Source organism: Cryptomeria japonica, chromosome 5, assembly GCF_030272615.1.
Source record: "Cryptomeria japonica chromosome 5, Sugi_1.0, whole genome shotgun sequence".
NCBI lineage: Eukaryota > Viridiplantae > Streptophyta > Pinopsida > Cupressales > Cupressaceae > Cryptomeria > Cryptomeria japonica.
The window spans coordinates 192943327-192958016 of NC_081409.1; the positions used below are offsets into that span (position 1 = coordinate 192943327).

General features: G+C 32.3%; 1 protein-coding gene across 1 annotated transcript; it reads left to right on the forward strand.

Moving 5' to 3' along the window:
- Nucleotides 1–5421: 5421 nt before the first annotated feature.
- Nucleotides 5422–7152, forward strand: LOC131875604 (uncharacterized). Its single transcript, XM_059220193.1, has 8 exons — nt 5422–5846; nt 5976–6044; nt 6157–6225; nt 6348–6425; nt 6511–6594; nt 6697–6768; nt 6871–6942; nt 7045–7152. Exons 1-8 carry the CDS (start codon nt 5448–5450, stop codon nt 7114–7116), a joined length of 915 nt encoding a protein of 304 aa, XP_059076176.1. The 5' UTR covers nt 5422–5447; the 3' UTR covers nt 7117–7152.
- The last annotated feature ends 7538 nt before the right edge of the window (nt 7153–14690 follow it).

Here is a 14690-nt window from a genome sequence, read left to right on the forward strand (position 1 = left end):
ATTCATTTCCAGTGATGTGGTTTTTGTTGTTGTGATTGGAATAAATCATTGGATGTGTGAAGAAACTTTTTAGGCAATTCCAGCCTTTGGTGTCGATTCTAGTGCAAGTTTCTTGGTCTGGTTTATGATATTGAAGGAAGAATAGGGTTTTTCTCTTGTTTGATGATGTAGCATGTGGTCCGGATTCCTTGAGGTGATTTTGGTGGTCGTTGATGAGTTAGAGGTGATTGGGCTGACCTTTGGGAAGCTTGTGATCATATTTTCTACGTATAGAATAAGGATTTGTAGAAGGATTGCATTGACATGAGCCTACACGTTTCACATTTGCTGTTTTGAGAAGCTGGCCAGTCAGAGATCTATTTTGGTGTTGCAAATATTTAAGATCAACTTGGATGATCTTTTGTGGTGATGATATGTGTGCAATATTGTGTTGGAAGTGATTGAGCATAGTTTCACATGTGCATCTTCAGTGTTGATGATCCGGTATTTGGTAGTAGAGCAGATAAGAGCAGTTTTCTAGAACAGTGACATCAGATCATTCCTGAGCCTAACCGGAAATGATTTCTGGCATTTTTAGATGCTATACTCTAGTTGAAACATTGTATTTACTTATATATCTCATTTTGTAGGGCAGTGAGTCCTCCAGGGTTATGTAAACATGTATTGTATTTGAGCAGTGAGCTCTAGGCAGTGTGTCTAAATGCAAGTGCATTCCACTTTTGTAATATTATTTTACTACTGGCCATAGCATAATAATATTGTGGGTTCAAATCGCACTATGGTTTTTCCCTTTTGAGTTTCCACGTAAAAAACTTGGTGTTATGGTTGCATGTTTAATTGGTTTAAATTTTTCTTCACTTTGTTTTCAATTATTTGCATCTAGTGGTTAAAGAATCAACTTAATAAATTTGTGAATTGCAAAACACTGATTCACCTCCCCACTCTCAGTGTTAATTGACTCCAACATGATTTTCATTGGTTACTGTAGTCACATAAATCTATCCATTTTAATTAAATGAATATTTTCTATTTATTTGATTAAAAACCCACTAGCCATCAGTTAATTAAATTAATATTTAATTAATGCATCTTCAAACATTCTCCTATTAATTAAATAAATCATTCAATTTATTTTAAATTAATTCATTAAACCAAATTCATAATCAATTAAATGAATAAATCATATTTATTTCATTTAATCCCCTTTTCCTCTTTTAAATAAATTAAATAAAACATTTATTTAAATCATTTATTCCCCCCACTTGCATTTTCCTACAAATGCAACTTGCACACATTTATTGAAATAAATGAATTTAATTTTAATTAAAATCCCATTTTCCCTCACCCACCAAATCCACTTGCATTCCTAAACCCCCTTCTAGATTCTTCTAAACCCTTCCTAATTAACCTAATCCATCCCCTAATTATTGTCACATTCCTAAGCAACTTAGAGTCACTTCTCAAAGACTTCAAAGTCTTTGAAAAGCAATAAATGTTTTGTGTGTTCAACAATTTAACCTCCAAAGTCTTCCAAAACCACTTATGGCTCTTACATGACCATTAATGGCTCTTACATAACCATTTATGGTTAATTCAACTTGCACTCATGTGTCTCCTCAAGCATTTATTGCTTTGACCATGGTTATCTCTTTTGCCTTTGCACAAGAGTTTATCCATTGGATAAAAGCTTTATTCTTTGAATAAAGAATTTATTCATTCAACCTAACCTTGACCTTAACTCCCAAGTTAACTCCCGGGTCATGTCAAGCATTTAATGCTTATTCCCTCTCCTCTCAACCTATCTCACATTGACACTTGGGTATGTGCAAGCTAATGAGTCACAAATTCGCGGAAGTCTGCGCGTTGGAAAATGTGCTCCGCAAAACAGGCCCCCGTTTTTAAAAAACGGGGGCCCGTTAATGGTTCGGGCTCCCGAGCCGAAAGGTCACGGGGTGCCGAAGCCAGATAAAACGGGCCCCCGTTTTTTAATAAACGGGGGCCCGTTTGTAAACAAAACGGGCCCCCGTTTTTAAACAAAACGGGGGCCCGTTTTGAAAAGCTATTTTTACCCTTTTTTTTGGATAATTTTTCATTTTACTGTTGCACAAGAAGATATCGAAAACGGGCCCCCGTGCTGTGGTTTCCACTTCAAACCTCCACCACTATCCCAGGTGCACATTCTGTCACCTATTTTCACAGTTCATAATTTTCTTGTATATTTTTCTCTTTTTTTGGTGTATTATTTAGTTTTTTTTTTATTATTTTAGTTTTTTTTAATAGTAGCATATAAATAAATTATTTTTTATATTTGTAAATTCTTGATTTTGATGTAAAATATTTTTGAACAGTTAACCCTAAACCGTAATCAACAAATTTAGAAACCAAAACCAAACCTAGATAATTAACAAAATGAAATCGACACAAACAAAAAACCAAAAATGAAATGGGAACAAAAACAAAAACGTTCGAAAATGAAATCAACACAAACAAAAAACCGAAAATGAAATGGAAACAAAAACAAAAACGTTCGAAAATGAAATCGACACAAACAAAAAACCAAAAATGAAATGGAAACAAAAACAAAAATGTTCGAAAATGAAATTGACATAAAACCGAACATATGTACCTAAATTGTTCTTAATCCTCATTAGGCAATACAAAAGTTACCACTAAATTAGTATAACCTTAAAAGTAATTAACATTAAGTTTTTCAAATTTTAGATATGAAAGTTTAGGCTTAGGTTTATGCCATGTCATGGCATAAAGGTCCTATTATGTCATGTGATGGTATAAAAGGATCAATTATGGACACAATTTTAGAGCAAAACTAGATAAGTTACTAAAATTGGAGTTTGGTTTACATAGGTTCATAAAGGAAGCTAATATGCCAAATATATAATTCATTAATACAAAATAAAAAATATTCTTGATTTATAATGTTGATTGATAATGAGTTTTCTAAATGGGGTGCTAATTATATATACATCTGAAAGATTTGAAAAATATAATTCCCAAGAAGTATTTTGAATATACAATTGAGGATATATATAATCTCATGGTTAAAGATGCTTAATTTCGATGAAAGTTATTTTTTGTATTACTATGTAAGAAATCCATAAATGGAATGAAAGTAAGACATGGCCATCTAGCATAGATCATCTTATATGTTGAAGGAGTATTTTGAGTTATATTAGAATTATTTGATGTGATTAAGTCCTAATTTTAGGATATGTAGAGTTCTTTTACTTTTAAGGTTGAAATAAAACATGGTGATTATGTTTTATTATCACTTTTATGCTTAACCTAGGTAAAAGTTTTAATGGAATTATTTTCATATTTAGATATATAGATCACAACTTATTATTATTTGTATGTTTCTTGTTTCTTTGAAAGAAATGCATATTGATTTATTTATAAGTAATAATTTATCTAATTATGCATTTATGAAATATATAGAAATTGAGATTTTTTTATTGAGGCTAATTAATTTTAAAACTCAATGGTTATATCCACTATCTAATGATGTAATATATCCAATGTTCTCCCCTTCTTACATATATTTGAACAAGAGATGGAATATTTCAAGACTTGAATGCAACCCTTATGTAAACTTTAATGATGTACATCTACTGATCCTCCTCACTAACCAAGAAACACTAGACTAACTCCATTAATGAATATTTCGAATTTAAAACCTATCAAATGTCTATAAAACATGAGAGAACCTAAAGGGTCTATATCCTCCTTGCCTAATGAGAGAGCAACATTTCTTTGAAAGTCCCAATGAGCCTCAAATGATCCTAATGAATGTAGGGCAGTCTTAATGAACCTAAGAAAGTCCTAATGAGCCTAAGAAAGCAATAATGAACTTGGGACAATCCTAATGAACCTAGGATAGTCCTAATGAACCTACGATAGTGTAAACAAGCCTAGTATAGTGTAAGAAAAAAACACTACAAAAAAGACCTCAAATGCATTAAATGAATTTCCCAATAACGCACTCGTGTTTATCTTTTTTTGGTCATTTGGCTACCTTTTTTTACAACATCTTGGTGTATACGCCCCTAAGAAGACCTTTTCCTCAAAACTTTCTTGGATCATGAACTCCTCATGTGCACCAAACATTTAAGTTGCCACTTGGAAGCTTCTAATGCACACAATCCTTTCAATCAATCTACTCCATTGATCTCTCAAAACAATCTTAGTATTTAATCCTCTATCCTTCATTTCTTATTGAACTTTGTAAGAGAATTTGTGTATGGATTGATATCTTAAATTTTATAGAAAGATTATATATGAAAACAAATGATTGCGGAGTTTTATAATAAATGATTTATAGGAAATAATATTTTTTGAAGACCTTTTGTAAATTATAATCTTGTGTAGATTTGATTATGGGAGAAATTTAATGGTGAAATATGCTTAACTCTTCAAAAGTTTTGATGTTTTGTCTTTACATGACAACCACTTAGAATATAATATGTTTTAAGTATGTCATTTATAGTCATGGGAGATTAGTTTTTTTTTAAGATTGTTTGAAGACTAATCAATGTAATATGAATTGATGACAATTATCTCAAAACTACGTAATTGAATTCTAATAGATTTATGATGTTTCATTGAAAGTTTTTATTAAGTTTTATGCGCAAATTTTATATTTCAAGATTCAATAGTATGTACATGTATATTTTTTTAAGTTCAATATTATATTATATATTTCATGTGTATCTCATTCAACAACATAGAAATGTTACTATTTATAAATGTTTTTTTTTAATTTAGTAAAATAGATTCTTCTTTGACATAGAGTTGTATATAATTCATGCATATCTTTATATATGCAGGAGTTCTTTGCCATCATGGATGTTTTTGACATAGATGAACTATTAGGTGAAAATCCCCCACCACAACCCCCTCCTCCTCCTCCTCCTCCTCCTCCTCCTCCTCCACCACCACCACCACCACCACCACCACCACAACCCCCTAGATTGGATGAAATTCGTTTAAGAGAACGAATTAATGAAAACCTACAAGTGATTGAACAAAACATTGCTGCTATCCAAAATGAGCAAGTCACGCCACCCCATCTTGTAGAGTTTGCAAAATCAATGCAAACTGTTGTCGAGTCAGTTAGATCTGTTGATTCTCAATTAGATCAATTTCATAGACGACGACAAGAGTTGCGTGATTTTTATGCCGATGGTTTAACTTATAGACAAATCACAGATTTGAAAATAACCAAAGCTCATTTATGTCCATATTTTACCAACCCAAAAACAAGAGAACCAATGCAACCTAACCAGAAAAGAATTTCAATTAGGTGGTGTGTGCATCCAGAAATGGCTAGATACTTTTGGGATAGATGGTGGATGGTTTTTGATTATCCACCACATCGTAATTATGAGGTCCCTTTTTATTTTTTGAAGAAATTATACTGTGAGTTTGTAATGAACCAAAAACCAAATTATTTTGATATTAAGTCATTCCAGGGTGTTGGTCGTGGAATGCCACAGCATAGATTAGGGGCACGGAGTAATAATCCCCTACCGGATCCACCCATAGTTCCACTTGTTGCTCCATCGATTCCTGCAGATGTCCAAAATACATCATTCATTTCGACATTAGATGCTTTGACTTCCCTCACAGGGAACCTGAGTGAGCAAGCTGCTCACATGGCATCTGCTCCTCGATGGATGCCACATATGTGTTCGAGTTGTCATGAGACGTGTTTAGGTCCTACTACTGCTGCAGGATCTACTTCAGTTCCAGATGAGCATGATGCAGCAGATGATAGTATGATGACATCTTATATGGATTTTCTTTGCTCGGATGTTCATCTTGACCAGGTATAGATATATATAATATACATGTACATGTCAATGTTTTTATGTACTTTATTAAATATAGGTATAAACTAAGTGCATCTCTTTTTTTATACAATCTAATACTTCATTAAATAAATTTTGTTTATGTAGATAAGGACTACGCCTAATATTAGAGTTAATATTGCATCTACTGGAAGACAACTCGGCACACCTTATGGGGTATAGTATAAATTTATATCTAGACATTGTACTAGATCTTTTTAAGTTAATATGCTATCGTCGTATATTATATAAATTTTCATGTTGATACATTGAATGCTTCTTTCTCCAGGATTCAGGTCATGAGGGACCCTCTACATCACATCAAGAAGAGGGTCTGACTATTGTGACACCATCTATGGTATGTATCTTATAATTCTTAACTTAAATATGAACTCTTACAATATTGTAACTTTACTTGAAATTATTTAGTACACATATATATGTTCACTAAATATGATTTCATTAAATGCATGTATGCAGGTGGACACTACCATTAGGATAGGTTATCCTCATAATTTTGATCAGAGCCAATTTGAACGCACATCGACATCCTTTGAGGTATTAATATGTAATACTTAATTTGATCTTATTTTGACTCTTAATTTAAGATTTAATTGGACACTTTGAATTTGACCTTGTACAGGAGTTAGCTAGCACTGCATTTGGTGTTGATACTGCACAAGATACTGCTAGAGGAGATACTGCTACAGGATCTGATGAGCATATGGTAAGTTTGTAACTTAATTTATGAATTCTACTATATTTGATAAATGATTCTTTTAATAGTTAATTTCAAGTAATATTTTAATATTATTTTTTTATTGTACAGCATGAGACAGGTGGATCTGGACCACGTCCCGAGGACAAGAGAGATACTGCTATAGGATCTGATGAGCATATGGTAAGTTTGTAACTTAATTTACGAATTCTACTATATTTGATAAATGATTCTTTTAATAGTTAATTTCAAGTAATATTTTAATATTATTTTTTTATTGTACAGCATGAGACAGGTGGATCTGGACCACGTCCTGGGGACAAGAGAGATACTGCTACAGGATCTGATGAGCATATGGTAAGTTTGTAACTTAATTTACGAATTCTACTATATTTGATAAATGATTCTTTTAATAGTTAATTTCAAGTAATATTTTAATATTATTTTTTTATTGTACAGCATGAGACAGGTGGATCTGGACCACGTCCTGGGGACAAGAGACCACGAGATGTTATTGATGATAGCACTTAGATTTTACTATTTATTTGGCTTTGATATGTACTTTTTTATGGACTTTACACATTTGTTTACACGTGCACATACTTTATATATATGGATAGTTGCATAATAGGATTAGATCATATATATTTTGTGCATACTTTATATATTTTGTGCACATTAGATATTATGTGGAGTGAACATCATGTTACCATCTAGACATATATATGGATTAGATATTATATGGATTATGTGGACTTGAAATTTTACTATTTATTTGGCTCTGATATGTACTATTTTACGGGCTTTACATATTTGTTTACACGTGCACACCCATACTTTATATATATGGATAGTTTCATAATAGGATTAGATCATATATATTATGTGCATACTTTATGTGTATTGTGCGCATTAGATATTATGTGGACTTGAAATTATGTGCACATTAGATCATATATATTGACTTGAAATTATGTGGACTTGAAATTTTGCGCATACTTTATATATTATGTGGACTTGAAATTTTATTTATGGAAGTTGTGCTTAAACAACTTTATAGGCATTATGTGGACTTGTAATTTTATTTTTGGAATTTTATTTAAATAGTTCTTGTGATTAGATAAACTACATGTGCATACATCTTGAACTAAGTATCGAAACATATCTTATAATTATAACATATTCTAAATCAAAAAGTATCATTTAACAAATATAATGAATAGAACTTGATTAAAACATAATTATCTCATTCATAAATTTGACCAGTAGTCTCTCATTTATGTATATTGTACACAAAATGTAATCAAGAAGACATATCTAAAATAAAATAAATAGTCTATTTAAATTATAATAATAAGGATTTATATCTCTCAAAATACAACATAAAGTATGCACAAACAATAGTAGTCATTGAGGGCAAGTCTACTCTGAGAGACCTAGAAAAAAAAATACATATGATTAGTTTTTATAATCAGGATGCATTGAATTTAAAATACAACATAAAGTATGCACAAACAATATAGTAGTCATTGAGGCCAAGTCTACTCTGAGAGACCTAGAAAAAGTAAATACATATGATTAGTTTTTATAATCAGAATACATTGAATTTAAAATACAAATGGATTTGCCTTAAGGGTACAAAAATTTAACTTACTTGTAATTATTCAAAATGAAACATAAAGTATGCACAAATAACTTTGTTTTCATTGATGCCTTCTACTTGTGGTAGACCTGAAACAAAATTTTAGTAGATTAGATTTTGTAATTATGATTCATGATTTAAAATACTATATATAATATGCATCGCGACTTTTAAAAGGGAGGTGGATTAAGGGTTCAAATTATAACTTACTTGATATTCATTCTATTATACCATCTGCATCCTCTCTCTTTTGCAAAGCATCTATAATTGTCTCGTGCTCTTCCATAGAGAGAGTCCATAATTGTTTATTAGCAGGCCTGCCACGATATCTATCCAATTTTATATTAGTTGCCACTACCAAATGTGAGTAATGTATAATCTTTTTCTCTAATTCATAATCTTCAAATGCGGGCAATCCATTCTTTCTTGTTAGATATTTGCGTAGCCAAGTGCCAACAACAACCACAGATCCTGTTGGATAGTCATAACCATCATCATCTACTCGAGGAGTAGTTAGCTTATGTTTTGGCTCTACACATCGAGCCAACCAATACTCTGTCCCCTCTTCATTGTCCTCTGGTGCAACAACAGCATAGACATGTCCTGTGCACAAAACAATTTTATTTTAATATTTAATGAGAAATAAAAACAAAAATATACACTGTAAGATTTCATAAATTTATGTACTATTTAATAAATCAAAACAAATTTCAAAAATAATTTTACCTTGTTGTATAAGATCTGAAATGCGATCATAGTCATTTGATGCAAACATTTGATCCATATCTTCATTAGTTCTTTCATGCGGATCATTTGCATCTATGGGTGTCAATGATCTTTGTTGCCATTCTTCAACCCATTCTTTATTCTCACAAAATTCCCAATCTCCGGAAACACAAAACTGACAAAAGCAAGCAAGTTGCCTTGTGAATATAGTCCATGTGTTTGAATTAGAACTCTTAAACGAATGCCATTTAGTTGATCCAATGATGGTATTACAATCATGCCGAATAGGAATACTATCTTCCTCTATCAACCAGAAGAAACGTCGAATTGCAGAGTTTTCAGTTGATCCTTTTGACAACTTTGAATTGCACCAATCTACAACTGCACGAGCATCTCTGAATTTCACTGCATCCTCGAATTTCAATTGTTCTCTAGCAAGAGCTCTTTTTATACAGGCACCGGCTCCATCGTGTTCCCCCTTACCATGTCCCGCTTCAAAAAAACTCCATAAATGTTGGACATTGGTTATCTTGTGAACTTTGCATAGCCAATAAAACATTCTTGCATTTTTGAATTGTCCAGTGCAGTTATCTGACCATATCATATGTTGTTTCATGTCAATTTCTCTTTCCTTAAGATTATCATAAAATACCTCGAAACAATGTTGGACAAACTCTGAAGAGTGTAATCGATTATCACTAACATAGAAATGATACTCCCTCAAAATTTTTCTGTTATCTTCTGTACTGTCATGGTCATGTCTATATATAATGTGCACAAATATGGCCACTTGCACTGAGTTGTAGTATTGTGATTGAGTTTCCTCTTGTGGTTTTAGAGTATAATTTTCTGCAAAATCCACAACTGATACTATTGTTCCAATTGGAAATGTGTTCTTGCATATGCGAAACTGTCCATCAAGCCATCGGGCATGTTGGGAATGTTTCACATATTTTGGAACAATATGAGTTTTAAACTCACTAATAAATGCATTCACACTATTCTGTTCTGTAATCAATTCTAAACGTTTCCCCATCTTTCCATCCTTTAGAGGGTATTCTATATTTTTAAATCTCCTAACATCAACCATTTTTTGTCCAAACTCAGATGAAACATGTTCATGCAAACATTCACCTATCGAAGAATAGTTCCCACATAAATTGCAAAGACCATAAATGCATGAACTGGAAAGAAATAACTGTTCATTAGGTGGTTTACAAAATAAACTTCCAATAAAATCTTTTATAGTTTCAGGTGGAACATAAACACCACAATCCTGCACAAGATCATTACCATGCAACATACAACGAATATATCGAAAAACATCATAATAGTAACGAAACTGGACATGAGTTTTACAACAACAAGATATTCTTTGTTTATTGATTTTAACATACCAGGGTTTGCATTTTTCAAATGATCTTTGACTAATTCGTAAATTCATTAACACAGATTCATCACTAAATTTTTTAAAGAATTCAGTTTGAGTCATGTCAAGAAGATGTTTTGGATGAGGATCACGAATTTTTGATCCCACCCTTAACTTTAAAACATCTCTAACATTTGATGAAACTCTAGTGTTATCATGCCAAAATTTTATAATTAATTGTTTAGTTTCATCATTTAATTTCATGTCTGACCTTTGAAGTCTACCACTAAAACTCCAACAATGGTTTAGTGGATCAATTTCAATTGTGTCTCTTCTTTTGGCCGCTCTTGACAAGGTTCTACGATGTAAGTTCAAATAGCCACTTATATCACTTAACATTCTTTTATTAACAATCATTTTGTCAACTATAGCAGTCGTTATAACTCTACGTGCTGCATTCTTATCTTTAGATCGACTTGTTTTTCCTATAGAATCGATGGCACTGGCAACAGTAGATACAACTTGCTTATATGATTCATCTTTTCTTTTTGGTTTTGCATAAATACCTATTTTTTTCATGACTTTACGCATTTTTAACATTTTTATTAATTGTAGCATTAATTGACATTGGAATCCTAACTTTTTATTATAGAAAAATTGTTTATATAATCTGTTTGCATGTGTTCTGATTTGTCTCCAAGAAACTAACCCATTAAGATTATCTAGCACATTGCTATCAATAGTAAACAAATTACATTCATTTTCTTTTAGAGATGGTGGTGTAATATTTTCAATTTTTATTTCTTTTCGTATTGGTGTATGAAATTTATATCCAGCTTCATTTAAATCAGCAATTTGATTGGCATCATAGTCATCAGGATTTAAAAACATACCAGGATTCGCATCCACATCAACATTTGCATCAACAGTCATACCCGTGTGTGGTTCTATATTTTTTGCATCCATCATGATGTCTTCAATGGTCTCATCTACAACGGGCACTGAACTAGATGCTTCAAAAGTGTTATTCAATTGCCGTTGTTGTGATCTTCGATCTCTTTGGCGTTTTGCCTCCTTCTCTCTTTGTGCTTGAATTTTGTCCACTGTCATTGTCTTCTTTTTTTTCTTTTGACGTTGCTTAGAACCCATTTTTACAAACTTGTCTTCAAAAAATCGCGTAAAAAATATTAAAAAGTACTGCCAAATGATGTAAAAAATCTTTGTCAGTACGGATTTCAATGATATTGTAGTAAATCGATGCAATCTTCTTTTTTTTTACAGCAACGGTTATTTTAATAACGGGCCCCCGTTATTTTAACAACGGGCCCCCGTTTATAAAACGGGGGCCCGTTATTTAAATAACGGGGGCCCGTTGTTAAATCCAACGGGCAGAAAATGAAACGGGCCCCCGTTTTATAAACGGGCCCCCGTTTTATAAACGGGCCCCCGTTTATAAAACGGGGGCCCGTTATGTAAAATTTGAATTCACAACCCGCCACTTGCCTCGGGATTAGGCCCGGGATAGGCCTGGGATGGCCACACCTGAGACATGAACCTGCAAATTCAAAGCTCCATGAATGAAAGCACAAATATGATGAAATGAAATAGTTTACGTGCCTTTAATCAAAGAATTTTTATACGAAATTGAAACCCATTTCAGATTATACTGTCTAGATTCTAAATATGTAAATTAATTTAAAAATTGATTATTTTAAATATTTTTCATTTAATTTATACTAAATCAGGGTCATAAATTTGAAATATTAACTAATTTTCTTAATTTAATAACTTATTTATTTTAATGAATTTTGAAAAAAAAATTATATGTCATCAATCTACACAAAATTCTTTTCAATTTAAAAAAAAAAAATTTCAAAAAATACTAAGTTTACGTCAAATTATGTGGGTCGTACATGTCAAATTTTTAAAAAGATAATTACGGTCATTAAAAAATTAATTAAAAAAAAAATATTTGAAAAAAAAATACAGAAAAATATGCTCATCAATCTTCAGTGTGTTACAAACCATTTCCCAAAACGGTTTGAGAAAATAATTTTAATTGTGTCAAAAAGTGTGGGTCGTACACATGCATGGTATGGTCCTGAAACAGGCATTTTTAAAACATAGTTTTTAGAACTTCATTCAAAAAGTTATTTTTTATTATGTGGGTATTAAAATAAATTACATATTTGAAAAGTACACTCAGAGAGCTATCTTTTATATTACTGACTTTTTTCAAGATTCAATCTCTAAGTGTTTCAAAATTTAAGCTCAAGTGAGACAAAATCTGAAAAACAGGGAAAACACTTCCACTTTTTGGCCAAAAAGTGGACTCATCTTCTTGCACTGACCCACTTGTCATCTTGGGATTGGGTTGAAAGCCCTCACATAGATTGAATATCATTCAATTCTGACCCTTGTTGAGATTACTCAATCTTAACCATCCATTACTCCATTTTTCCTATAAATAGAGCTCATTTCTTCATAATCCAGATCCTAAAAACTTGTATGCATCTAAGTTATAGAGAATTTTAGAGAACATTTAGCATAAACCACTAATATCTTGTTATTTTGGTCTAAAATAAATCATTTTAGCATCATAGCATCTAATATTAGCTTTTATTCACATTTGCATAGCATTTTAGAAAAACATTTCAATCTTGAATCTCCATAAGCATCCATAGTGCAAAAAGGTGTTGAGAGCTACACTAGTTTGGAACTTGGAGAGGAAAGGAACAAAGGAGAAGGAGCTAAGAGCATGTTAGGAGGCATTTGGAGATGCCTCATTATATTTACTTTCCTAGTTAAATATTCTTTCATGTTTTTGGTGTCTCTTTTGATATGTCTGCTTAGATTAGTTTTTGGTTGATTAACACTAACAGTTTCTTGGTTTTTTGTGTGTTATTCCACCACAAGTTCTAGTCTAACCTTCCCCCATTTCGCAGAGCATCAGTTACAAGTCAATTTAGGTAGAAGGGTTTGGTTATTGAGGTAAATGTATATATCATGATACCATGGGGATTTAGGATCAATAATTTCACATGGCATCTTGTGATCAAGCATGTCATATGATGGAATGAGAAGTTTCTATATGAATAAATCACACCTTTGATTATCACATGGCATATTTATCAAAAATTCAATTGTATTTATGGTATCTACAACATGATTATTAAGGTGTGGAGGAACCTATCCAAACTAGATATGTGTGAATTACATATTGAAACTATCTACTAGATAGTTATAGAGGAGAACCTTATCGTATTTTATTTAAAACACCTTATTAACTTACTTAATGGTCAGTTGAGAGTCCCCATAGACTTGAAGTTGGAAAATATTCCATTGAATGATCATTCTGAATCTGGAATAAAGGCTTTGTATTATACCATGATATTGGTGCAAGGAAAAGCCAATATAAATGCCTTGGGGATAAAATTATCTTATGAGATGATGAAAGGGATGCCTATTCATAAATTATGTGCAGCATACTAAATTGTAATCAGTCCAACTTACACCTCATGTTTTTGCTTCTACTTTAGTGTGTTCTATCTCCATCCCCTCTTTAGGCCCGGTTTGACCCTATCCTCCAACTTTGATGACATGAACAACATTTGGTGGACCCCATCTTGGAGGTCCCTCTTGCATTTCTCTTTGTATTGGTCATGTTTGTAGGAGGACCAGGGCATGGATTGCCTTGGTTTAGACTAGAACACCAAAATGCTCTGGTCCCCCTCAAACAGGCCCCAATTTGAAATGGGGAAGGCCCTTTGTCTCCCCGATGGTTTTCAGTCCTTGTGGCCACACATGATCATTTGAGGTTGGCCTAATCAGTAATTTACCTAGACAACCCTATATAAAGATGTCTTATCAATTCATTTGGAGCTAGAAGAAATTTAAGTCTCCGTACCCTATCATTTGTGCATCCATGAAACATTCATCAGACATTCTCTTTACCTAGGCAACCCTATATAAAGACATCTTATCAATCCATTTGGACCTAGAAGAAATTGATGTCTCCATACCCTATTATTTGTGCATTTGTGAAAAAATCATCATTAGACATTCTCAAAGATTAAAGGTTGTATTTAATCCTTCAAGCATTGTGGAGCAAACTTACATCAATATTCATGCAAGCATGTGTGTGTGATTAGGGTTTTTCATGCGATTACATTCAACATTTGTGATTACATTCAAAGAGTATTGCATCATCATCGACAATTGCAGATCTAAGATATATCTCCTTAGCATTTATTTTAATATTTGTATTATTTCATTCAAGGTTAATTCATAAACCAAGGTTTGACTTAGGCAAGCCCATATCCACAACATCTTTCCCTCTCCTGTTGTATACAAAAAATAGGTGTAGGA

Bases quoted from the DNA above. Each gene is read 5' to 3' on its own strand.
- LOC131875604 (XM_059220193.1), top strand. From the start codon at position 5,448: ATGAACCAAAAACCAAATTATTTTGATATTAAGTCATTCCAGGGTGTT. The intron at 5,847-5,975 runs GTATAGATATAT...TTGTTTATGTAG, and splicing joins CGGATGTTCATCTTGACCAG to ATAAGGACTACGCCTAATAT. The intron at 6,226-6,347 runs GTATGTATCTTA...GCATGTATGCAG, and splicing joins CTATTGTGACACCATCTATG to GTGGACACTACCATTAGGAT.